Source organism: Populus nigra, chromosome 3 (assembly GCF_951802175.1).
Source record: "Populus nigra chromosome 3, ddPopNigr1.1, whole genome shotgun sequence".
NCBI lineage: Eukaryota > Viridiplantae > Streptophyta > Magnoliopsida > Malpighiales > Salicaceae > Populus > Populus nigra.
In genome coordinates, this window is record NC_084854.1 from 16,275,731 (window position 1) to 16,302,498 (window position 26,768).

The 26,768-nt window shown below is 34.7% G+C and overlaps 5 protein-coding genes across 5 annotated transcripts; 1 reads left to right on the plus strand and 4 right to left on the minus strand.

Annotated features, from left to right (window-relative positions):
- The first annotated feature begins 1,097 nt into the window (after positions 1-1,097).
- Positions 1,098-5,201, plus strand: LOC133689189 (uncharacterized). Its single transcript, XM_062108969.1, has 6 exons — positions 1,098-1,693; positions 1,895-2,086; positions 2,183-2,422; positions 3,239-3,456; positions 3,792-4,046; positions 4,470-5,201. The coding sequence occupies exons 1-6, from the start codon at positions 1,255-1,257 to the stop codon at positions 4,722-4,724; spliced, it is 1,599 nt and encodes a 532-aa protein (XP_061964953.1). The 5' UTR covers positions 1,098-1,254; the 3' UTR covers positions 4,725-5,201.
- A 324-nt stretch (positions 5,202-5,525) lies between these two features.
- LOC133689190 (mitochondrial import inner membrane translocase subunit TIM14-1) lies at positions 5,526-8,187 on the minus strand. The gene is made up of 3 exons (XM_062108970.1): positions 8,035-8,187; positions 7,290-7,468; positions 5,526-5,948 (listed from the first exon to the last, which is right to left on the minus strand). The coding sequence occupies exons 1-3, from the start codon at positions 8,035-8,037 to the stop codon at positions 5,792-5,794; spliced, it is 339 nt and encodes a 112-aa protein (XP_061964954.1). The 5' UTR covers positions 8,038-8,187; the 3' UTR covers positions 5,526-5,791.
- A 1,794-nt stretch (positions 8,188-9,981) lies between these two features.
- LOC133690219 (protein IQ-DOMAIN 2-like) lies at positions 9,982-14,056 on the minus strand. The gene is made up of 6 exons (XM_062110445.1): positions 13,753-14,056; positions 12,897-12,995; positions 12,488-12,799; positions 12,031-12,252; positions 11,450-11,569; positions 9,982-10,963 (listed from the first exon to the last, which is right to left on the minus strand). Exons 2-6 carry the CDS (start codon positions 12,969-12,971, stop codon positions 10,256-10,258), a joined length of 1,437 nt encoding a protein of 478 aa, XP_061966429.1. The 5' UTR covers positions 12,972-12,995; positions 13,753-14,056; the 3' UTR covers positions 9,982-10,255.
- Positions 14,057-19,229: 5,173 nt separating this feature from the next.
- On the minus strand, positions 19,230-22,799 carry LOC133689557 (beta-1,4-xylosyltransferase IRX9-like). Its single transcript, XM_062109453.1, has 3 exons — positions 21,945-22,799; positions 21,099-21,327; positions 19,230-19,521 (listed from the first exon to the last, which is right to left on the minus strand). The coding sequence occupies exons 1-3, from the start codon at positions 22,616-22,618 to the stop codon at positions 19,345-19,347; spliced, it is 1,080 nt and encodes a 359-aa protein (XP_061965437.1). The 5' UTR covers positions 22,619-22,799; the 3' UTR covers positions 19,230-19,344.
- A 1,192-nt stretch (positions 22,800-23,991) lies between these two features.
- LOC133689556 (elongation factor 1-alpha-like) lies at positions 23,992-26,768 on the minus strand. The gene is made up of 3 exons (XM_062109452.1): positions 26,609-26,768; positions 25,213-25,694; positions 23,992-25,085 (listed from the first exon to the last, which is right to left on the minus strand). The coding sequence occupies exons 2-3, from the start codon at positions 25,672-25,674 to the stop codon at positions 24,204-24,206; spliced, it is 1,344 nt and encodes a 447-aa protein (XP_061965436.1). The 5' UTR covers positions 25,675-25,694; positions 26,609-26,768; the 3' UTR covers positions 23,992-24,203.

Consider the following 26,768-nt stretch of genomic DNA (forward strand, 5'->3'; position numbering starts at 1 on the left):
AGACAAAAAGAAATTCGTGGTTGTCCTTCCCATAATCCCTGACCGCGAGAGAATGAAGCTACTCTGTCCAATTTTAAATTTATTTAAAAATATGGATATGATTATTTTTTAAAATGTTTTTTATTTAAAAAAATATTAAAATGATATGTTTTTAGTTTTTTTAAATTATTTTTGATATTAACATATTAAAATAATCTAAAAATATAAAAAAATTAATTTAAAATAAAAAAATTAAAAGAATTAAATTTTTTTAAAATGCAAACAACCAATATCTTAACCGAATTCTTTTAGCCACCACCAGGCCCCACTCCCTTGTTGCTCCACATCACATCATGACCTCGACTTTCCATTTTCTCTCCACCCATTTTTTTCTACCCAAGGAGAAACATTAGCGTCTTTCTTCAACTACCCTCTCACCTATTCACCACCCTACGATGTTAAGAAAAAATGCACTTCTAGTCTTCTAAAATCAGAACCAACGGTCACAATTTAAGGAGGACGGACTTACTAGCATCACTGCATCAAAACCTTCTTAAAAAAAAAAGTTGTACAAGAACATTCCCGTGCACATGCATCCACCGCATATTTCTCGCTGACACATCAGCGCCGTACGCAACTACCACCAGAAAAAAAATTATCACACTCACACTCACGCTCACGCTCCCAACCGGACGACACCCACCGGCACAGCCGGTTTTACCAAGGCGTTAAACGCACGCGTGCGTGTATTGGCAGTTGGTCACGTGGCAAAACCGTCACCTTCTGCAATATCCAACGGTCCAAGAGCACCGTCAGGTCTCTCTCCACAGTCCACACACAAAAGGTCCAAAACAGGAGAAACAGCTCGGGAGGGGGAGAGGGAAGACTAGAGGAGAGCGGGATGATATAAGTTAACGAGTCAATTCATAAAAAAATAAAAAAAAAGAAGAGGTTGATAATCACTCCTATTAAATTAAATTAATTAAGCAATGAGAATTGAGATGAGATGATAATCAGAGCCAGCAGTTTTTGTTTTTTCCCCCCTTTTCTTCTTCTTTTTTTTTTTGCCTTCTTTTCTATTCTTAGAAGAAGATTTTATTCTTTATTAATAATGGTCGGCTAGTTTGTTTGGACTTCAAAATAATAATAATAATAATAATAATATTAATATTAATGAAGGCTTGAAACTCACGCTTAGAAAGCAAACTCTCTGTCGTTTTATAGAGTGAGAGGCCAGACGGTATTACTAGAGTTAGGTTTTTTTTTACAGTGAGAATGGCGGAGATGGAAGGAGGTGAAGGGGTGAACACGTGGGCAGACGAGCTAGCTAGTTTAATGGAGGACAGTGGAATCCGATATACCGGAGAGCCAATTGATATGACGGCACCGCCACCGCTACCGCCGATATTCGCTGCAACAGGAATAATGGGATCGGAGACGGAAATGGAAAGGGAAAGGGAGAGTTTGAAGGAGCAAGTGACGGGGTTTTTGAAGTCGTGGGGAGAGATGGTGGTGGATTTAGGGAAAGGATGTAAAGATATAGTGACGCAAAGTAATTTGGTGACCGAAGATTCGTTTATTGTGCGAAAATTTGGAAAGCCAATGGCTAAAGCGTCGGCCAGATTAAAGTTTTTGAACGAGTTTTTGCCTGAGGATCGGGACCCTGCTCTAGCTTGGCCTGTCATTCTCTTCGTATTTGTTCTCGCTCTTGCAGGTAACAATAATATATTTTTGTCAAATTTGTACTCAAGATCTGTATGTATTTATTGAGAAATTACTTAATCTGATTTATATTAATGTGAATTTCGATAGTGTAAATGTGGGTAAAATCTTTTATTATTATTATTATTCTTTCAGTTCTGTGCCGTTTGGCTTTGTGATTCGACTGACTATATCCTTTGTTGTGTCTTCTCAGCACTAAGTATAAATAGCACAGATGATAGCTTGGTTCCGTCGGTAAAGAAAATGCGTGTACATCCGCCTAGTGCTAATCGCATACCGCTTCCTGATGGTCGGCACATGGCTTATCTCGAGCAAGGTGTTCCGGCCGACAGAGCTAGATTTTCTGTGATTGTTCCGCATTCTTTTCTTTCCTCTCGACTCGCAGGTATGTATGAGGAACTGGGATTTAGGGGGCTCTACCAGGTGGCTTATCAATTTTGATGTTTTTTTTTTTAATGTTTTAATGATTGTCCGTTGAAAGGTATACCTGGAGTCAGAACATCACTGCTTCAAGAGTTTGGTGTTCGCTTGATCACGTATGACCTTCCTGGTTTTGGAGAGAGCGATCCTCATGCCATCAGAAATCTTAACTCCTCGGCAATGGATATGCTCTACCTAGCTGATGCTGCTGGTGTTAATGGAAAGTTTTGGGTGCTGAGTTACTCAAGCGGAAGCATGCACTCTTGGGCTGCACTTAGATACATTCCAGACAGAATTGCTGGTATGTCAACCTATTTATTTTTATAAAAGTGATTTACTATGAAAATCTTAACCTTCTTTTTCTATGTTTATAGTTTTTTTTTTAGTTTGAAACTAATACCCTTAAATTCTGATAAATTTCTCATGATTCTCTCTTTTCCCAGCCTGATGATGTCAACATAGGTATTTATTGAATTATAGTTGGTTGGGATCTGATTAACGAGATTCAAGCTGGGAATGTTGAATTTGGCATCATATGAAAGAATAGTGTTGAATTTTGAGAACGAGAATGTAAAACTGCCTGGTGGCGGCAAAAAGTTTGTGGTGACATCGTGTAGCTAGCTAAGGGTTTCATAGATAAACATGACTAAATAAACACAAGAATAATTCGATGAATTTGGAGCTTAAGAAAATGCCATCCACAAGACGAGTCCATCAAGTAGGTTAGTTTCTTGTTGGAGAAATTAAAAACTGGGATGAATGTAATGATTTTGCTCTGGGATCAGCAGGAAAGGTACCATGCATGTGCTCTATAAAGTTCCTTGGATAAGAGATGGTTGGTGCAGTTGTTCTACAATATGCCATGTTTTGGATTTATCACAAACTTTGAACTTCTATACTCTGGCTACTGTGAGCAGAATATTTTTGTACCCCTCTTCTCACGAGCTGAACTTCCAAATTCTCAGATCATGTCTGTATATCAGTAAATGTAATAATGTGATGAAACATACATTTCCTGCTTTCCTACTTAGTATTTCTTCGTTATTCAACCAAGAGTCCATATTTCGTGGGATAAATGTCACGTGATTTATCAGGATCTTCTTTTCTGAATTTGCAGGCGCTGGCATGTTTGCTCCATTGATTAATCCATATGAGCCAAGCATGACAAAGGAAGAGATGAGAAGAACATGGGATCAGTGGTCCTCAAGAAGGAAGCTATTGTATTTCTTAGCTCGGAAATTTCCGAAGTTCCTCGCTTATTTTTATCACCGAAGCTTCCTGTCTGGAAATCATGGTCAAATTGATAAGTGGATGTCTCAATCACTTGGAAAGAAGGTTAATTCTTGTTATCTTGAGTTACTTCTCAGAGGATTTAAGCCTTTCCAGACCTTTACATACGCATTTTACCTGTTGTAATCTTCAACCTCCTTTCATTATATTATCATAAGATGGTTTGCCTATGAGGATTTCAACTAGTATCGTATAACCAGTGTTATGAGTGGAAACACATGGCATCATTCTTGTATTACCGAATACCTGAAATAAACAACCTGGTTCCTGTTTCTGATACATTTGACAATTTACTTGTCTGGACAACCTTCATAAACTACAACTAGTTGTGAAGGATGTTATTTTTCTAATTATTTGTAACATTAGCTTGACATGTTCAGGATGAAATTCTGATCAAGGAGCCAATGTTTGAGGAGTTTTGGCATAGGGATGTCGAGGAGTCGACACGCCAAGGGAGTACAAAATCATTCATTGAGGAAGCTGTGCTACAGGTGTCAAACTGGGGTTTCAGCATAGCAGATCTTCAGGTGCAGAGGAAGTGCCAGAGGAATGGCTTTCTTCTTTGGCTCTGGTCCATGTACAGTCAGGCAGAGTGTGAATTGGTGGGATTTCTTGGTCCAATACACATATGGCAGGTTTGTGAAATGTGAAATCTTCTTTCATGATAGTTGCTGCTTCACCGCCCCTATTCATACTTCACGGAATAGCATTTCTAAGCGGATAGTTTACTTCATTTTGTTTTGAAGATAGAATTCGTTGGGAATAATAAACATTGCATTAGTATTCTGTTTTATAAATCAAAAACTCCCACTCTCTTTCCTAAACCAAAAAGGTACCAAGATAGCATTATAAAAGGCCCCAAATCTCTTCCTGGGTTGTTTTCTGGGATTGCCTTCTCCATTTTGTAAATGGATTTGACATTAGTTGCAGTATAGTTAATTTCTTGAATTTTCAAGTATTAAAACACAATACTCTATACCGACTCAGTTATATAACTATTACACTGCTGAGTGCTACCAAAGTTGTTTTTGTTTTATTTGTTGATTGATGTTGAACAGGGTATGGATGATCAAGTAGTGCCGCCATCAATGATTGATTACATAAGCCGGGTTCTACCAGGGGCCAACTTGCATAAGCTCCCAAATGAAGGCCACTTTTCGTACTACTTTTTCTGTGACGAATGCCACAGACGGATATTCTCTACTCTTTTTGGAGATGCTCTAGGTCCTCTTGACAAGGTGGAAATCGATGGAACTTCATTTGAAGCAGAGGTGGGAGAAGTATCATCCACTACAAATTCTGTCGGGAAATGATACGTCAGTATAGTTATACTCCTTTTAGCACGAAGGAAAGCAATGTAAATACCACAGGTCAGTGGAGCATGAAGAGGTTTAATTCTAGGTGCTATCTGTTTCCAAATTTTTGAATGATGGGCAATACGAAGGAGAGTAGAAAAGCAAGGAGGCCGCGAATCCAGATGAAGGTTTTTCCTTATATAGTGAATTCTCAATAGTCTTAATATTCTTAAATACTACCACTTCAATTTCGAGTAGCCACGTTGAAATTGAATCATATCTGAATTTTTTTTTTCCTGTACGGGTACTTCCTGAGAATTCAATTAACTAGCAGTCGCATCTCAAGAAGCGGAAATGTGAAAAAGTAAGGCAGTAGTTTTCTGTTAGAAGAAAAGATGAGACGGAGTGATTCATTCCAGCACTGAATGCATGGAAAGAATTTCTCATTAGCTGCTAATAATATTTTCTAGATGAGCCATTCAGGCTCTTTATATAGATTTGTTTCCAGTTTTGTTGATGGTTCCTGTAATTTAATGATGGATGATGCACTTACCACACGGCAAGACAGTTTGAGAAGTATCTTCGGATAAGGCAAACACCTATTTGAAGGCGATAGAAGCCACATCCAGAGTTGCTATGAACCATCTGTAACAGTTTTCCTATCGTACACAGCTTCTATTATTCAATTTGAAAAGCAACTCAGGATGGCCAAGTATCTGTCCAACGTAATTAAAATATAAAACACTAGAGCTGCAAGTGTCAGGATAGATTATGGACTACTCCTTAGGTCCTGGTAAATGGGGCAATTTATGGACCACATGAGGAAAACAGCGGGCAAAATCATTATTTTGATCAATAGCATCTGCTTTGGAACATCCAAAGGCCGAACGACAGTTTGTTTCCCTCACATCATACAAAATTCATAAATAAGAAATACAAAATGGCTTTCAGTTGGTGTACCTCTTTTGGGTCCCAAGAAAACGATTAAACAGAGACCCAGAATTTTCTTACTGCAGTACCTGTATCCTCAAATTTGACTCCGCTGCAAATGGCGATTTTGTTTTGAAACAGAGTTAATAGGCGCACTAAAATGCAGATCCACCACCCTTTGTTTTTCCAAGTAAGATATCCTTTGCTTCATTTATTTTAGAAGCAAGGTAATGGCTTCCGCCTGCATCTGGATGGTTTGCGACCATCACCCTCCTATGTGCTTCCTTGACCTTGTCTGCTGCAGTACTTTCCCTATGAAAGATAACCAGTAACAAAATTATCAGTGAGTTTCCCTCAGAGAAAATGTAGATAGATCTCCACAGATGCACGCGTGCCACGGTGTACATAAGAGAAATGAAGAAGTAAACATATGCTCACAACATTGCATAACAGGGTTCATCAACAAAAGTAGGCATATAAATTGGTCTCTAGAAACCAATCTAATAACAATAACAACAACGATGACTTTGCCTTCCCACCCCCACAATTAATGATACTCAGTCTTTTGCAAGGGTGAAGCAATGGATTCCCTTTACTGTACTCATCGTCGCTATCAGGCAGGTCAAGTTCATAAGATAAGCATAACCATTTAAGAGACTGCAGATCTGACAGTAAGAGTAGGGAGTAACTCTACTAGTATATTAGTTATGAGAAGAGGAGAAAACAAGACAAACTTGAGCATGGCCAAGCAAAGATGAGTCAAGCTCTGCGAAGCTTTTGTAAGCTCCATTTGCGTTCCAGGTCACTCAAACAAATTTGAGCATGGCCACACAATGATAAGCCAAGCTTGAGAAGCTTTTCTAAGCTCCATTTTGAGTTTCAAAAACCTTCAAACAGTAAGACGTGACTAAACCAGCTCAAATAGCAACATATTGGATGAGATCACACCTCACTCCAATTAAGATTGGCAGGTCAAAGCCACCATGACGTGATCACCAGTAAAAAAGGTTCATTTTCCTGCTTTTAGAAAACACTAACAAATACACCAAGAACAAAAATAAAGAAAGACTACACCAAAAGACTAGGGGCAAGAGCAAACATAGTAATTGTAGAGCATTTTCTGGCAAATGGAAAACAATGATGCATATCTCAATGTTACAGATCATGTGGCTGACATCAACATCACTTTGGAATCATTTAGTTAATCAATATCTTTGAGATTAGGTTGTAATAAACTACTTGGAAAAGGTTATGTCTTAAAGAATCCCGAGGCACCAAAAAGCTACAAATCCCGCTAATTTTGCAATGACGGATATAAAGCAGCTGCATTTAGGTAGTTTCTGATGATCCCTGTACCCAGCATGTGTGTGAGAACACACACGCGATGCTAGGGAATATTGTTGCTGTTGGACTTTGAGGGGAACACAACTGCCAGGACTTCAGTTTTTAATGGCAAAATGTTGATTTATTGTTATATTTTCATACATAATAATGCCATTGCAACATACATCACTGGTGCTTCATCATATGCGCACTATTTAATGCACACCATCATCACATACACATCAGAAGAAAAGCACTTCTTACTAATGTCATTTCATCAAAATACTAAATATATATTTATTTCTAACAGTTGAAAACCTAACACAGTACCTTACTCCAAGTATTAGAGCTGCTTCTCTCCTCGTCATGACAGATTGAAAACCACCTTCATAAAATTTACGCATTCTAGCAGTTGGAGGCCTTGCTTTGAATGCCTGCCAAGCCTGGATGCCATATCTGCCAGCATATGCCGTAGCTGCTACTGCCATTCCCATTATCAATGGTGTAGCCTGAAGAAAAATTTTCATTTCAACTTCATTATCAACACAACTAAAATAATAAAAACTAATAAATGACAGTCCACCGTATAACTCCAGAAATTAGACCAAATCGTCACGTGATTCTCAAAACTAAACTTAATCTAGCTGACAGCAGTGTTGTCAAGAAGCGCTGAGGCGCTCGAGGCAAGGCGAGGCCACAATGCTTTTATTAGCATCAGGCAATGAATTTCAATGACGCACTGCCTAGGCGAGCACCTCGTGAGTGAGCGCTAAGCGTTAAAGCGAGTGCCTGATTGAAATACTTCTTTTTCTGCTGGATTTTTCTTTTCTTGAACTGATTTATGCATAAATTAGGGAAGCACAATCAAATTTATCGGGAACCAAACAGGTAGTAATCTAAATCTATCAAAAAAGAAAAAAGAAAAAAGAAAAGAAAACCCTAATTCAATAAATAAAGGTTTAATCAGAACCCTAAAAGGCGAAATTAGGGAAGCATCAGTATTTGACATAAGAATCAGGAAACAAATATTTGTAATTCTTGAAGAAAAAACAAAGAAGAAGAGAGAGAGACTCACCATTTCTGAAATGATTGAGAGCTGGAAGAAAAGAGAAGGAACATTCGCGGGCGTAAGGTTTTGATTTTTGCTCGTTTTATAGATTCCAATGCTCGGTTGTTACTTGTTTAGGGTTCGCTTCCTGAGCGTTTTTTTTTTTTAAAAAAAAAAAATTATTATTATCTGTACAGCGCGTTACCTCATCAAAATAATAATAATAAAAAAAGTTACTGGAATAGTACTAGCCAGTTTACATAGTGTTTAGCTTGGTGCAACCACATTACTTTACTTTTTTTTTTGGTTGAAAATTGATTTTTTTATATATTTTTAGTTTTTTTATCTGTAATATTAAAAATAATTTTTTAAAAATAAAAAAAATATTATTTTAATATATTTTCAAGAAAATACATTTTAAAAAATAATTATTACCACACTCTCAAATACTCTCTTAATCTAAAGTGCAGTGTCGTAAAAAACAATTTAATGTAATAAATGTGTGTTTCTGTTTCATAAAGTTTTCTAATTAAAAATAAAAAAAATTAAGTTTAATAAAAAAAATTAAAAAATATATTAAAGGATAAATCATAAAAAAGTTTTTTATGCTAAATATATAAAACACTAAAAAGTATGGGTTAATCATTTTATACATGTGCATTGTTCACTCTTTCATATTTTATCGTAGATTTATTGTTCAAAATTTTTTTTTTTTTTAATTTTGATCCTCCAACTTTTTTTTATCGCTTGCATCCATTTTAGCCAAATTAAAGAATAATTAAATCAAATTTATTAACTAAAAATAAAATTGAAAGATGAAAAATCAAGTGGAAAAGACACAATAGATGAGTGATGGTTTTAAAGTTCACACAAAAATCTAATTCAATACTCAAACTTTACAAATTATACCTAATCAATCCCTTAATATTTTCTCAATTCCATTTTGGTATAAAAATAATTTTTATAATTTTTTATTTCATGATTTGAGAGAAAAGAAAAATATTATTGGATACTGATAGTAAAGAAAGAAAATCAGTATTAACACCAATTCTAAACAACAATATGATCAATTTTGATATCAAAAAGTTCTATTTGGTGATGAGAGTTTCACTTAAAACCCGAAAAACCTATTTATAACCTAAAAAATCCAAAAAACAGCTAAAAAATCCGAAATCAACTCGAACCCAAAAATATTATCCCTATTAGATCTACCCTCATGAAATGGAACACATTGACACCGATATCAACTATTTTTATGGTCGAAATCGTTGTTAATAATGACTTTCTTTTTCTATACCAGAATTTGGTAAGCCTCTCTCTTTCTTCCCACAAGAAAAGGATTAAAAAATTAGAAAAAATAAAATTTAGTACTAAAATTAAATTTATGATAATAAAAGACATTGATTATCTAATAACTAAAAAAATATGAGGATTAAATTAAATTTTTTAAATAAAAATCAAAGTTGTCACCTCTTCTTTTTATTTTGATCGTATCTTTTAATCTAATTTAAAAAATATATAAAAAAAGTAATTGAATATTAATTTAAGCTCAAAATAACTTAATTGTGAAAAAAAATTTAAAACCAAAATTGAAATTTTTTAAAAAAATCACCATTCTAATCAAGAGGATGAATAGTGTAAGAGCTGCAGAATTCACCACGCGCTTACTTTTTGTTAATGTATATCAGAAGCCTATTCAGAACGTGTTTGGCAGTGTGGTTACGGGTGCTTTTTAAATAACTTTTCGTGCCAAAATACATGCCAACGATGTTTTTTCATTTTTTAAAAATCATTTTTGACATCAGCACATCAAAACGATCCAAAACGTACAAACCATATTAAATTTTAGTAAAAAAAAAAAATTTCAAATTTTTTGAAAACACAGCCGCAGCCGCGTTCCCAAACGGTGCCTGATCAGTAAAGAAAAGCAAGTAAACAAGATCGAACAAATGTTGTTATAGGAGAGAACATGGATGTCTTAAAGTCAATATTGAACATTATTTTCCGCAGTACAAATGTAATGACAAACAATGGAAGTAAGGGCAAATATAAACAAAAAGAAACGAACGAATAATGAGTGCTCATGAACAGCTAATTTCCCCGCAAACTGCAACACTTTCTGACCAATGAATAAATAATTAACAGCAGTAGAAGCAGAAGGTTCAGAAATCAAATGATCCTTATGATCTCTCTTTTTCTCCACATCTTAAAAACATACTTAATCGCTTTTCATTCAATTCCTCAACACTTAAATGCCCTCGCCAGCAGCCTCACTGTTTTCTGCTTTTAAGCTGCTTTCCAATTTTGGGGGACCTGAATACATCCTTGCTTTGGCTGGTGAGGGAGGGTAGGAAAGCCGCTTCTTGGCAGACCCCAAGGATCCCTTTTCCTTTTCAGGCGTTCCGTTCATCTCTGCTCCCAATGGGTTTTGTAATCTGGACTTTGCTCTCGCGGATTCTGTAGGTACCATGTAACTTCGAAGTGGTGGAGAGCTTCCAAGGCTCTCATCATCTCTTACAAATGAACCTGCAATGCTATGCCTTCTACTACGATCTGACTGAACACTGACCACACTTTTAGATTCATCATCTAGGCCCCCAATGCCACTCCTTGGGCTGGCTGACTTCAATTTTCTAGCAACTGTAGAAGCAGCTGGCTTGTTAGGAGTTGATTGGAACTGTAGGTTCGTGGTTTTGGTTGGCCTTTCACTTTCTCTTGGAGTTAGTTTATCAGAATTGAGCTGGTAGCGAGCATAAGATTTGCTTATATCCCCTCCAGTAATGCTGCGGCTCGCACTCTTTAGAGATGAGTGGTCATTATTAAGTTCTTTCTCTGTCATGCTCCGGCTCTCCCATGGATGGGCTGCCATCCATCGTTCCAACCAGCTCCAACCCCAGGATGGATTGCCACTCATGAACATTGGGTTTACAGCTCGTGAAGAATTCTTCCAGGCTTGCTGTGAAGTATTTTATGGGAGTTAGACTTGGTTCTTAAAACACATGGTCATTCAAGTTTCATGAAAGTAAATTAAAGGCTGAACATCTTTCAGTCTGGCATAGGGTAAGCACAGACCATGTATTAAGTCGAGACATATATAGTGGTGTATAATAGTGTTCCAGGAAAAAAAATTACACTGCACCATTTTCCAAACCACCATCTACTTAACTTTGACAGATTGACCAAGCAAATAATTGGGAGTCAGCTATTTAACAGACAGGTTTGTGTAAATTTCTAACTTTCAAGCTAGCTCAGTCAGCTGCCATTGCATACTTCATTATTTATCTATTTGACCTCTCTACTAAGCTATTTAACAAACCGGTTTACTCAAATTTCTAACTTTTTGGATGTTAAAATAGCTAAGCTGTCCTCTCATACTTAATTATTCATCTATGTGAGCCCTCCACACTCTCAGCAGAGTAAAGGAAACAGAGGAATTGATCACCTGATGAGAGAAAGAATAAGCCAGTGCTCTTTCCCTTCTCACAGCTGCCTCAAACTTGTTTAGCAGGTTAGCTTCAATCTGTTCCTTTGACTGCAGACTGTCATCCCATTCCTCTCCAATCTGTTACAACATCAAAATGCTCATACTTAGCACAGGGACTGAACCACCAGAGATATTATGTTAGTTCATCAGATAAGAAATATGTGGCAGGATACTGAATTAGGAACCTAAATGAAAACATTGCATGCCCTGCTAAAAGTCCAGTTACGTAGTCATTTGGAAAACATAATTTTAGTATGAATACCGCTTTTACTATTTGGCATTCATGTGCTACCATTTAAAGGAATAATTCTCAACCCACCATATCACTAGTTCTTTTCATATCACATGTTTTTATGAATATCAGCCCTATTAAACAAGGGAAAAAGGTTCATGAAGTCCCCAAGAGCCTTTAAGAGTTCCATATCCATGGCAAAAATGTTGAACAAATCCATGATGACTAAACAGAAAATAAGTCGGTGTCCAATTGAGTAGGGACATTTGAACAGATAATATTACGAATAAACACAAGGGGGACAGACCTGCAAGCTTTCAAACTCTTTTGCATGCTCATGTAGGAGTTGTCTCTGCAGGGCCTGGTTCTCTTCTGACATTCTAATCCTCCTTGTGTGTATCTGTGACTGCACCCGAGCTAGAGTCTGCATGCAGTGGAGAGTATGGGTTGCTTGTCTTTTTATCGTAGGCCTTTCCATCAGAGATTTGAGCCTGAACAGCCCTCTCAGAGCCCGCAATGCTCTTCTTGCCTAAAATGAAATCAGAACAAATGCAAGTGTAGCTTATAAAACCCACTCGTTACTTGAAATTGACAAGACAATAGAAATTAAATAAATAAATAAAAGAATGTACAAACAGTAAAAAAAATTCTTTCTCCAATTACAAGAAAGCATTCCAATACCCAGTTTAGAAGAATTGTTAACTATCCTTTTTCTCTCCAAGACTCCAACATCAATAACAAAGGTAATGCAGCACAAGACATACCATGTATCCTCGGAATGCTGTCTGAATCTTAATTGCCGCCACTTCTTCCTTTGATTTGCCAGCATATTTATTAACCTTGGTTGGTTGAAAAACCTCAGTGGTGGTTTGAACAGTAATCGGAGCATGCTCAGCTACTGCAGCAGTGACACCTGGAACAGAGTAAGTATGCTGGTTCTCTTCATTTGTGGTTTCAATTAATTTCACCTCGTCTGGTTGAGGAGGAGGAGATCGCATTGTAACATTTTCTAAAGAAGTGGAATCCGAATCCAGTTGTTGCTTGCCAAACCATTTCTTCTTCGATTTATTTGATTTCTAAAACCAATAGAACCAAAATTATTCGAGTAAGAACCAATCATGATTACTAAAACAACCTACAATTCAATATTAAAAACCACATTCTTCTAAATACCTGGTCTTTCTTCTCCTTGGAATCAGGGCTGAGAGCTTTCTTTACACTAGAAAACCATTTTCCTTTCCTCCCCATCTTCTTATCATTCCCCAATTCAACCTTTTTCAGAAACAAATCAAAAGATCAAGTTTGGAACATCAATTGTGCATCATATACATTAACGAAATCCTACATATTTTAAACAGAGATGAAGAAAGTTACAAGTGGGATAAAAGCAAAAAAAAAAAAAACATGTGCCATAAGCAGAAATGAGACTCTACATCGGCAATACTAATCATGGAAAAACACGAATAAGGGGATGCAGAGAACGTAATGGTCAAAGACTCAAAGGGGAAGAAATTTAAGAATATCATGCTGTACAATGTGTACATTTTCATCATACAAAAAGGTAGCGGCCAAATTGTAGACTCAGCACAGTTTCTCCCTATCCCGCATTTTTGTCCAGCCAGCATAACAATTAACACAATTATCCAAGTATTTTACAATTAACAAGTCTCGAACAATGAAAGTAAAATTAGTAGTAAGAAGATGGTTGATTTTGCTACCATTCCCACATTTTCTCTCAACCAAACGGAGAAATAAAACTAAGAAAAAACATATTTCTTTTAACCCTTGTGTACATTTTCCATAATTTATCAGCGACCAGAAAAAGAAATAACATGGAAAAAAGTCCAAAGTTTATAAGCCCATCTACAAAAATCTCGGTTCCAAGCAATGCAGCACCAAAGAACCATTTTGAAACTAGGGTTGAATGCCCTAAAAAAAAAACAAAATGATAACAACAAAAAGAAGCAAAAAAAGGCTAATGTTGCATGTAATTGGGGTCCATGAATCAGATTAGAGATAAGAAAAGTACCAGTAAGCGAAGTGGGCAGATCCCAATGAGATTTGTTTTTTGAAATCACAGATGGGTCTCCATCTATCTTCTTTTTTTCTTTCTCCAGAGCACCACAACACAAAAGGGATTAAGAAGAGGAAATTGAAGAGCTTTCTGACTAGAGAGATGTTTTCTTGAATGAAAAGACGAGTGAAAGGAGAGGCATAGGAGTGAAGAAGACACAGCTGGTAATCGTAAGGGGATAGCAGCTAAGCCTAAGGGTGACCCCACTCTTAGAACTGGTAAAATGGGACCCACTTTCATTGATGCATCGCTCTGTTTCTTTCGGGGCAAACGATATTCAGATGCCTTTCTTAAGCCCCGTTTGGTATTTTAAATACTGTTTTGTATATGTTTTTTATTTGAAAGAATATTAAAATAATATTTATATTTTTAAAAATTTATTTTTATTATTAGTACATAACAGATTTAAAAAAATAAAAAAATAAAAAATTTTAATGTTTTTCAATAAAACTTTTGCAAAGTAAAATTAAATGGGTTAGAGTTTGTTTAGATTTGGTATTCTTACTTTTCAAAGTATTATTTTATTAAAATAATTTAAAAATAAAAAAATTAATAAAAAAAAACAAACAAACTCTTATATAGATTCATTGCCAAATGACTGGTCTGTCCTTTAACCATTTTAAAAGCTAAACTGATAGCGTGTAAAAAACATGCCATTGGAGAGAAATAAAAATTTAATACAATTGTACTTCTTTTATTTTATTTTATTTTTGCCTCGCCAGTCTATCTCCTCCTCCTCCTTCCTTGAGCCAGGTCAAACCGCATGCATGGGCACCAGCCCATCTGCAAAAATCCCAAATCCCTCTTCTTCTTCTTCTTCTTTTTTCTAATTTTAAAAAATAAAAAATGACATGGCATTAATCTCTATTAAATAAAAAATCCCAACGAATGTCTTCAATTGACTGTGAGCTCTCAGTAGCCGTTGCCACCTGTTTAAGTTGTAAGAAATTGGGGCACATGGTTATTGAATAAACCAATCAAATCCCAAGGAGTCGCCTTCATGTCTTAATTGAACAACCTAACAGCATGGGCCATGCCAGCATTTCGATACTAATTGGGCTTGGAGTGGGGCCATGGTTGTTAGCAACCTAACAGCATGTCACGTTCTGAATCTTACTCTAATGGGATTTTGTACAGTCATGGAAGAAAATTGCAAGCCTAGTGACGTGTTTGGTCGTTTAAGTATTTCTCAGACTCGTTACGGAATATTATATTTCAATGTTTCTTTCTGTCTAAAATATTATATTTGTATTGTCGTCTATATTGTTCTTGGAAAATAAAGAATCTTGCAAAATAACTACTCTATATGTAAATTAGATCCTTGCTTTGTTGCAAATCCACAAATCATATGCCTAAGCCTAATGTTTTCATATGCCTCAAGCCCAAGAAACAACTCCATCCTTTGTATGGATTAATTAAATCTTGATCATCCTTTTTTGTAATCTTGAAGCTTAACTTGATCCAAATATCTTAAGTTACTCCATTGAATTTTTTTTTTAATATTTTTAGCCCTTGAGCTTGTAATTGGTTTAATTTACACCTTTAATGGATTCTTTGGTAATACTTATTGATTCTCATCAAAACCATTCCTCTAAAATAAATATCATGCAAGATGAGATTAAATTTTTGAAGCTGTCTTATCATGATCCTTGAATCGATCATGTTAAAATCTAGAAATTTATCAACTATAAATTTCTTTCATACTAGAATCTTTAGTTTTCTACTTTCAATCCAAAGCTTTTTGTGGTGCCTTTACATTCTTGATTGAACTATACATATTATATAGTGAGTTGTCTAATACAAAATTGCTATGATTTTATGTGTCAATAGTTGTCATAATAGTGGGGTCAAATTCATTATCTGACAACTTTGACTTAGTAAGATACAATAACATCTTTTTTTTTACTTCTCTTGAAACTGAATCTATTAAACTTTTTAGATTTTTTATCATACATCATAAAACATAATGGTGAAATTCTTTTTATGAAAATAGTACTTGTCAAAACAACATTGGTTTGAACAACCAATTCTTAGGAAGAAAACATGATATGTAATTTAAAACAACAACCAAATTTATATAATAAAAAATGGCTTCTAAAATACAAATCTCAAAGAATTATACTAGACATATTAAAATTTCAACAAAGAAATTAACTAAATTTTTTTTAATAAATTTGCATGCAAGATTATAACAAGTATAAAGTTTATAATTAAGTTATTATAAACAATATTGTCACAAATAAACTAAACAGTTAACTAGCTAGCAATAAGACCTTAAGATTGTTGGTGATATATTAGAGATTACAATTGTTTAGTTTAGATCGCATGCAATTTTATATAGCAAAGTAAAAGTATATATACTTGTAATAGACAAACACATGTAAAAAAATTACAAAACTTAAACCAAAATAAATGTAGATGTAAGGAACTTACTTGTTAAGCTATTAGAATCAAATTCAGATAAAAAGCATGTTGTTGTCAAAGATCAATCATTTATCCTTAAAGCGTTATTGCTCATCTTTTGGTATAAATAAAGTAATTTCAATAAGCTTTTTAAAATCACAACACCACCACCTTCTTTAGTTATATTCCTAAACAAGATCTACGAAATTGAGTAAATAAAAGCCAAAATCTCTTTACAAATAATAAAAATCTAAACTTCAGTGCAAAGAGAAAACAAGACAAAATTTAAACAAGACTAAAGATGAAACGAAGTTAAGAGAATAGTAGAGAAGAAGGAAATGTGTTGCTTCTAAGGATACAAAATATCTTACATTCAACTCCTTTTTATACTGGTTTTTGGATGAAAACTAGTGCAAAATTCTACCATTGCGCTTTAGTTACCCACCATAAACATATTAAAAAACCTGACAGTTTTTGTCTTAACAACCAAACATTTTTACTTAGAAAATAAAATAATTCAAGAGATGGAAGGTTAATTTTCAAAATTTTCATTCATAGGTTAGTAAAAAATAATTTTTGATGAGCTAAACCTAAGCCTAGGACCCGGAGCTCGAGCCCCAGCCAAGCAAGCATACGTTCGTTTGTGGCTTAAACTTCATGCTCACTTTGTCTAGATTCTCACCTCTATAAAAGCTTTGGTGTCCTATAAGCTCATTTTTAACTCTTCAACTTTTTATTATATAAACTACAAAAGAATCTTGTATTCTTCAAATATGGGATAAGGGGTTTTGAGTTTCACATAAATACATCAACTAAGGGTTCTTTTAATTTTTTATCCATCCATAATTTATTTTAATCATGTTAATGGTTCACGTTAAAAAATTTTTGTTATATGATAATTTCTAATAAGTTTTTAACCGTACAAGTGAGTAAACTCCGTTTTTAATTTGACCTCAAATATATTCATTAACCATATTTTTTATATATAAAAACACATTATAATAGTGATTCGCTTAGCAAGTGATCAGTTGTTCATTTTCTAAGTTGATAATCTTTGCTGTAAATTTTCTAACAAAAGTGTGCTTATTAATCTTCTAGTGCAAGAGTGGGACTCCCAAGTACTTACCAATATTAAGAGTTCGATCAAAACCACACATGTTCTTGATATTCTATGCTAAGGCGTAATAGATAGTTTTTAAAAATACATCTTAGGTTTAGTAGTACTCACTTTCTAACTAATAAGACCCAAAAAGATTTGAAAAATAAAGAATTTGTTGTATTTGGATGTAGATGCCTATGCAAATAACAACATGTCTACAGGGAAACAAAGATTGGAAATATGACCCTCCCTACAATGGCTTTCAGACACAACAATATTGATTGACAATCTCTCGAGGCACAAGACACAAATACAAGACTAAGGTAGTGTTTTGTATTTTGGATAATATTAATTGGCTGGATTGGATTAGACAATGATAGACAAATAATTATTTTTTCTTGTGTTTTATGTACATTGGGTTTAATTAACTCGATAATTTATTTTATTTTGTGTTTGGTAGACATTGAACAAAATAGAACATCACACTATAATGATAATAATAGCATTGACTTGTCTAATGTTTAAAGTGTAAATTATAACATATATTTTAATTCAAAAAATTATTTTATTTTATATTTAATATAATAAGTAAATTTTTTTTTAGAAAATCATTATTAGTATTTATCAAAATATTATTTTACTAGGGAAAAAATCCACAATTTTTTATGTTGATTAACATGTTGTTTTGGCGATTAACAAGCTTACACGCACTTGTAATTGCCTCAAATTAACTTATATTTAATTTTTTTGAAAAAAAATAATGTTTTCATTCACAAAGCAAAGAATATTAAAAGAATATTGAAATTAACTTTCTTTAAGTAGGTCTTTTTTAATTAATATAATTTTATAATTTTTTACTATTTTTTTTTACCATCTTTGATGACTTAGATTTATTATAATAGATGATGTTTTATTTATAATAACATGTGGTCCGCTTGAGTTAAAAACAAACAAACAAGTGTGGGTTACTAAGGCTAGCACCCATGAGCTTTCTTTTTATATGCCCAGGTGTGCAAGCCCAAGATGACCCTTCCCCCTTTTCTAAATATTTTTTTAATATTCTAAATTAAAATATTTTTAAATAAAACAATTCTAATAATATTTAAAAAATTATATAATGACATCATATTTTTTAAATAAGATTAGTGACTTTTAAATGGCTTTTAAAGGTAATGTTAAAGGCTTTCATGGATGATAATATGTAAACTAACATGCATAGTTGTAAAAAAGAAATTCCCCATGGATATTCAAATATCCATGGGAATAATTTTTTTTGGTAGTTTTATATAAATTTTTTTGCAAATTAATTATTCCTTTATTTTCATATACAATAGCATAAAAATTATCAAAGCATATTTTTTTTTGAACTTGTTTTTTAAGTGATGATAAGTCTTTATTAAAAAAGTCATTCTATTAATAAAAAAAATATGATTTTATATTTATATAAAGATAAATAAATAAATAAGTGATTTTAGGTAAAGAAACTTTTTAAAGTGATTCATAGAAAATTAGTTTGCTTGATGTAGCTGTATCTCAATAGTTTCTCCAAGAAGAAAAAGTAATGTCAAAGACACGGTCCCAACATTTTTATAAAAATAAATTATTTTTATATGAATTAAATAAATCAGCTTATATGCATGCATTAAATTTTTTTAATATAAAATTTTAAAATTGAGTAACACTATTTATTGATTGGATTAGAAATTCATAACTTGGAGCACACAAATAAGCTAGTTGCGGATTAAAAGTGTGTTTGTTTTTCTGTTTAAAATATACTTTTAAAAATATTTGCTTAAATGAATTTTTTTTATGATTTTAAATAATTTTAATGTGTTTTATTTTAAAAAAAATAAAAAGAATATTATTCTAATATATTTGAAAATAAGAAAACTTAAAAAAAAAACTATTATCATAATTTCAAACACAAAAGTAGAAAATTGAGGATTTATAAAAAATTACTCAGAAAAGAAAAGGAATTGTAAACTGCTCATCACAGGATCAATATCTGTGAATCTCTTTACACACTTTTATCTTGTAGATTACGCTCATATTTTTCTCCGGCTAGCATCCGTGGATCCGGTGGTTGAAAGATGGTAGCTTGGTGATTTTGAAACGGGAAGATTAAGACGCCAAAGCATGATTTTTGAGCAGTCCTCTGGTGGGATTCCCTTCAACTCTGTTTCATCTTCAAGAGCTGCTTGTTTGACAAATTTGATTGAATTCTGTAAGGGGAAAATAAAAGTAAGCTTTGTTAAGGAAAAAAAAAAGAGGAGAGCTCAGCAACCTTTATTAACAAACATCTGGCCACATTTTCTTGTTTCGCACTTACCCTACTTCTTTCAAGGAATTCATAAATTGTAAATAAATTAACAAAATTATTGGAGAATTATTCGGCTATAAAAGTTAAATCATAGTTATAAACTGAGTAATTTTACGGTGTTTAATTAGTAAATAATGATATTTTATTAGTTAAAACACTTGATTTATTTTAAAAAATAGATATAAGAATGAGAGAGAACTTATATGAAAATACATTTATAACTTTTAGTGAGTTCTAGATTTAATTTTCTCCCATACATGTATTTGTTTTTTTTTTTTCAAAGTAGATTTAGTAGAGTAACTAATATGTTATTATTAATTACTCTGTTTATTGCCCTTTGAATATTTGTGTTTTAAGTTTGGTTTATGTTTTTGATATTTAAATTATGTTTGTTAATTTAAGTTTTTTATATTATTATCTATTTATTGAATTAATTAAAAATTACATTGAGATTGAGATTGAGATATATTTAAATTCAGCATAGTTATTTTAATGGAGTATTTTATTAATCTGCTAAATTGACCCTGATAACCAAGGTTATTTTTGAGTTGGTTTCTACATCGGGCACGAAAACTATATACTAAACCATTAAGAAATATTACTATTGAAAAGCCTCATTTCAGCGACAAGCTCATGATTTTCATAGATTAATAATAAATGATTCTAATGTTTGGAAACTAGTTAGGTCACTTGCTCATAATAAACACTTAAAACATCACACTGGAGAAGATTTTCCTCCAAAAAAAAAGAAAGAAATTGAGTTGTTGGATATAGATGCCAAACAAATAATAATATCTTGATTAGATTTGTTCATATTGTAGCTTTTCTTGTCACCAACAAAATCCCCCGACTTCCCTAACAAAACTGGTTCGAGATATTGTTTTTTTTTGTTACCGAGGCTAACTAATTTAATTTGCAATTAAAGGAAATCAGGATATCAAATCATCCCATTACCTCATTGTTATGCAAATATATTGTTAATTTTATAGCGTGTGTAGTATTGTAATTACTTTTTAAATTTTTATTTTTAAAAAATATATCAAAATAATATATTTTTTATTTTTTAAAATTTATTTTTAATATTAAACCATCAAAATAATTTAAAAACGAAAAAACAAAAATTTTGGGAAGGGGTGGCGTTCCCAGATGAGTTCTTAGAATAACGGGAGCTCAGCCAAATGTCTACTAAACCAAAGTAATTAATTCAAAGCATATCTACCAGTTAGTATGATTGGACCCGACAGTATAGTTGACGACTTGATGGTATGATTAACTTCGTGTATGCACTATGACACCATGATTTTCCACAAAAGTAAAGTGATCATTACAATGTTGACAGAATCTCATACTTTTTGAGAACTTTAATGTCCTTATTTAGTGCAGCAACACGAAGGATAATTACCTCGTTACTTTTATTGTGTTTGAAGGTATCTGATCATGATTTCAAAGCTCGGTTTAAGTTAGATGGGTGGGAAGTACCTGTGAGGTTTGTTGGACTGATGAAGGGCGACCCCATCTCTCAGGATCCCAAAGGATCGAACTGTTGAATCCAAAACTTGAAATATGGATTGGAGGCCTTTTATCCGTTTCGTTGTTCATTTTCTTCAGATGCCACCCAATAACCTGCGAGGAATCACATACGGGTCCTTCAATTGTCACTTTGTTTTTGTTTGCTGAAAGTAGAGCCACTGGCCATGTCCCAAACACCCTGCACATTATCCATCAAAAGGAAGTTAGTTATATGAATAATCAATCAGCTAATACTGGGAATCTGTTAAGAACAACTGCGACTAAACGACCAAGTCAGGAGGATTGTTAGTGTTCATCGTGTGTGGTGGAATGGAATCCATAGACTCCAGCAGTCTCTATCTGTGCCTTGTTTTTTCAAAGCGATTAGCTAACATGCATGTCCTCCACCTCTCTTTTCAACAAGTGAAAGCTACATAACTGCACACATGAAGTCCAAGTTGGTTCTCCACAAAGCTTGATCGACAAATCACATAGCCTAACCACCCACTATTGAAAGAGTCAAAAATCAAATGAAGATGTGGGACTCGTGAGATGGATATTGTTTTCTCCCTGAACAATCATGTTTTTCTGTTATAAAAAGCTGTTCGTAAACTTTAAAATCTATACATTTGGTAAACCTGAGCAATCAAGCTTCAAGTGTCCCATTGAGTTTTGCTTAGCAAATACTGAAAGCCTTTTTGTTTTCTTCTCTTTTCTTTCTCTATTCTCATCCTCTTCGTTAAAGTATAGCAGTGGCAATTTAAAATCAATTTGGGAAATAATCATAGAAGTAAGACGCAAGTAGAATTAACGTACTCAATTTGTCTAAGCTCGTCAAAGAAGCCAAGATCATAAACATTGGAAAGCCCGGCAAAATGAACAATTCCACTCAGCCTGTGTTGCTCAATGTGCCTTAAAGCAACATTCCTTTGATGATCCAGCTCTGCTTCAGGATCTGTAAAATTCTCCTTGATGACCAAATGCCTATACATGATGCCTGTTTTTCTAAGTATCTCCGATACTTCATCTGAATCTGATTGCCCTTCCACAACAATCCACAATAATGGTGGCTGAACCAGCCTGATTGTATTAGCTAACCTCCTCAAAAACACCCCTTGGTACGGATCTTCAGTACTAATAGGCGTAACGATAATTGCCAGTCTTCTTGGTAGTAACTTGGGTTCTGGTTCTTCTTCTTTTTCCAAGAATTTTGCAGGTTCAGATTCCTTGGAGCTTAATGGAGTTGGCACAGGACTTTCAGCTATCAAACTTCTGTTAACATTACTAGCATGTGGTGTACTTGATACCTGCTGGTGCAACATTTCAACAGGTTGCGATTTATTTGATGCAACAACATGACTAGAAAAAATTGAAGCCTTGCCCCCTGGAGCGAAACCTGTAAAAAAGCCCATAACAAAACATAAACCAAAATGAACTATAGCTTTCTTCCATAATTGAACTTTCTTCTTTGATCTTTCCAAAGACCCCATCTAGCTAAACCCTTCAAACTGTGATCAAAATCTAAGTTTCTGGGTTTGGTTAGCTAGATATTGAGCACCGAGTTTTGGCCAAAAAAGAAGGGGATTCTTTGGGGGGAGAGTGATAAACGTAGAAGACTAAAATTAATGTACAAGGGAGTCGCTTTATATTGAAGGTTATATAATTGTTTTTTTTTTTTTTTGTCAAGGTTGAAGCTAACTTGTCCATGAAAGGAAGGTACTGGCAAACTCAAAAGGCATGTTTTTTTTTTATTTTATTTTTGGAACATATTTGACAAGGCATTGCTTCGTTTAGTTATCCCTTGAAGTGAAAGAAAACGTAGAAAAATGTGTGCAGAGGCTAGTGGGAAGGGCTTGAGTTGCTGTCTGCACCAAATAGTTGGTGGGATGCAACCCATCAACTAAATAAGACCTGGAAAAACAGTTAATTTTATATTCACCTGTTGTTGAGATTAATTATGTAAACCGTGTATAGAGGGTATCAGATGTTGTCTGTCCCGGGTATTGTCTACTTGTGAGCTGAAGTTGAGCAGCATTTCCCAGTGAGGGTAAAAATGGTTTCGAAAGGCTTGAATGCTCTGGCTTTAGGTATTTATATTTCCATACATGGTAATTCAAAGCATGTGTTCCTATAATCCTAGATTTGGTTCTGAAGTTTTCTTATAGGGGATTCGCAGCCTAGGATTTCCCTTTGTAATTTCTTGGAGGGAGGGAGGATCAAAATACCAGGAAAAAAGAGACCTTTGAGAGAGAAAGTTGACTCGAACAACATGAAATGGATTATACTATTAATAGCAATTTGTTACTTGTTCCAAATGATGATGATGGATACGGTGTCCGTCTCTAATTATTCTTCTCCGCTCAAATAACAATCATTTAATCACTACAACATTTCCAGTAAAAACTGCTATCACAGCTTCTTCATCTTCACGTCAATGATGGGCAGCTGCCGTGATGTAACGAGGGATGTTATGGTTTCAACAGCTTGAGTGGCGCACGTAAAAGCTTCCACCCATCTAATTTCGGACAGCAGAATAGTAAGAACAAAAGAGCAAATTCCTTTAGGCTCCAAAGGCACATGGTTCACGCAACTAGAATAATGCATGTCCATTCCTTCGAAAGTTGAAACAGGGGATCATCATCTTGTACAAGGATGGGAAAGCATCGTTTCCAGTTGAAGCTTTAGTTTTTGTGACAGCATCGGGAACGTTATCTTCTCATCTAAATCAATAGCAAGGGCCAGAGCAAAGCCCAGAAAACTGGCAAGACCAACAATTCTACAACATTGATGACTGAGATGATGCAGGTAAAGATAACTGGCAAGACCAACAATTCTACAGCATTGATGACTGAGATGATGCAGGTAAAGATAACTGCATACCAGAGAACTTTAATTCACGAAGAAGTCTCAAACAACCAAAAAACATAACAAGCTCGGCTTGAAAAATTCCAAAACACGCATAAACTGTAAAGATAAATTGTAAACTGTTCTCAAAACTTGAAGAGAAGAGAAAATAAAATCAAACAAGCAGAAAAGCAGACATAAACTAGCCTAAACTGTAACTAAGCAAACACTTCACTTTTTCTTTACTGCAGACTTGGTGACCTTGGCACCAGATGGATCCTTCTTCTCAACACTCTTAATGACACCAACCGCCACGGTCTGACGCATGTCCCTCACTGCAAAACGACCAAGAGGAGGATAGGCAGAAAAGGTCTCAACAACCATAGGCTTGGTGGGAATCATCTTCACAAACCCAGCATCACCATTCTTCAAGAACTTGGGCTCCTTCTCGAGCTCTTTGCCAGATCGCCTGTCAATCTTGGTCAAAATCTCAGCAAACTTGACAGCAATGTGGCAGGTGTGACAGTCAAGGACAGGGGCATATCCATTCCCAATTTGACCAGGGTGGTTCATGATGATGACCTGAGAGGTGAAGTTGGCAGCCTCCTTGGCAGGATCATCCTTAGAGTTGGAAGCAACAAAACCACGTTTGAGATCCTTGACAGCAACATTCTTAACATTGAAACCAACATTGTCACCTGGAAGGGCCTCCTGAAGAGCTTCATGGTGCATCTCAACAGATTTAACTTCAGTAGTCAGTCCAGTGGGGCCGAAGGTCACGACCATACCAGGCTTCAGGACACCAGTCTCAACACGTCCCACAGGTACAGTTCCAATACCACCAATCTTGTAGACATCCTGAAGTGGAAGACGGAGAGGCTTGTCTGTGGGTCTCTTGGGCTCGCTGATCTGGTCAAGAGCTTCAAGGAGGGTGGGGCCCTTGTACCAGTCAAGGTTGGTGGACCTCTCAATCATGTTATCACCCTCAAAACCAGATATAGGGACAAATGGGATCTTCTCAGGGTTGTAACCAACCTTCTTCAGGTAGGAAGAAACTTCCTTCACGATTTCATCGAACCGAGACTTGGAGTACTTGGGGGTGGTGGCATCCATCTACAAGCAACAGCCAACAAATGAAATGCAACTCTTAGTCAAGTGTTTAAAAATTTTGAACAGTACAAGTTAAAGTATTCATGACATGTAAAAACCAACTGCAAAAATTAGTAGAAAATCATTTAACCTTGTTGCAACAGCAAATCATCTGCTTCACACCAAGGGTGAAGGCAAGCAAGGCATGTTCACGGGTCTGGCCATCCTTGGAGATACCAGCTTCAAAACCACCAGTGGTGGAATCAATAATTAGGACAGCACAGTCAGCCTGTGAGGTACCAGTGATCATATTCTTGATAAAGTCACGATGACCAGGGGCATCAATGACAGTGCAGTAGTACCTAGTTGTCTCAAACTTCCAGAGAGCAATGTCAATTGTGATACCACGCTCTCGCTCAGCCTTAAGCTTGTCCAAAACCCAGGCATACTTGAATGACCTTTTGTTCATCTCAGCAGCTTCCTTCTCAAACCTCTCAATCACACGCTTGTCGATACCTCCAAGCTTGTAGATCAAATGACCAGTAGTTGTTGACTTGCCAGAGTCAACATGACCAATAACCACAATGTTAATGTGAACCTTCTCCTTGCCCATGATGAAATTTGGGAGAGAAACTGGAATTGATAAAATAAAAGACTTAGTAAATACACAAATATATTGAATGGACAGAAAAACATACAAAAGCAACATTTCCAATAATACTAATTAACCAGTCTTATACTTATATTTCAAGTGACCATAATTTCAACAGTAAAGACATACATATGACACGTTCTTAAAAATAGCATTTCATGAACCAAAGACAGAAGCCAAATAGTCATTCGTATATAACAAGTTAAAACCACCCGCAAAACAATCACAGCTTATACATGTGTCTGAATAAAACAGCAAACCTTTGATACAACAATAAGCCTAGATCCGCTTATTAGTTAATAAAAAATAATTTCGGAGGTGTGACTGCTGGGATTCGAGCCCAGGTCTCCACGCAACTAAGGCATGGAATTTACCATTAAAGTACAGTCACTACAGAGTCAAATAAAACATTTTCCCATCAGATTCAGGCACTTTCATCAAAACAAACATGACCAAATGTTATCAAGGTTCAGTTTGCTTCTTCCTTGTTTCCGATGGGAAAAAAGAAAACACAAATTAATAAAAAAAATAGTTTCAAATCAAGATCTTTAAATAAAAACGGTAAAAGCAACTGATTTTCAGAATAGAAAAAAAACCCGATTATATTCATAGCAGAACAGTAAACAATTTAAGAAAAGAAAAACTAATTAAGAGTCTGAATTATTTTTCTTATCTGATTTTAATCAAAATCAACAAAAACTGAGTCATTAGATCTGAAATGAAACACGATCAGTAGCATGAAGCAAAGCAGATAAACAAATAAGAAGAAAAGCTTATAACAGATGACATCAAAATTATAAAAGCTAAAAGCTAGAAAAGAAAAGAGAATCACATTAGATCAGACAAGTAAACATAACAGAATACTAAAGGGGGGGAGAGAGAGACGAGATCTAACCTTGAAGAAAGGAAGTTTAGGGAATCTAAAAAATAAGGAGCTCTCTCGCAGTTACAGAGAGCAAACGAAAGAGACCGAGAATAGCCGCTTATGCTTGGTTAAATAGTGACACTCACTAAGCCATTTGGTCTTAGATTAGGGTTTCTCTATCGGCCGTTGG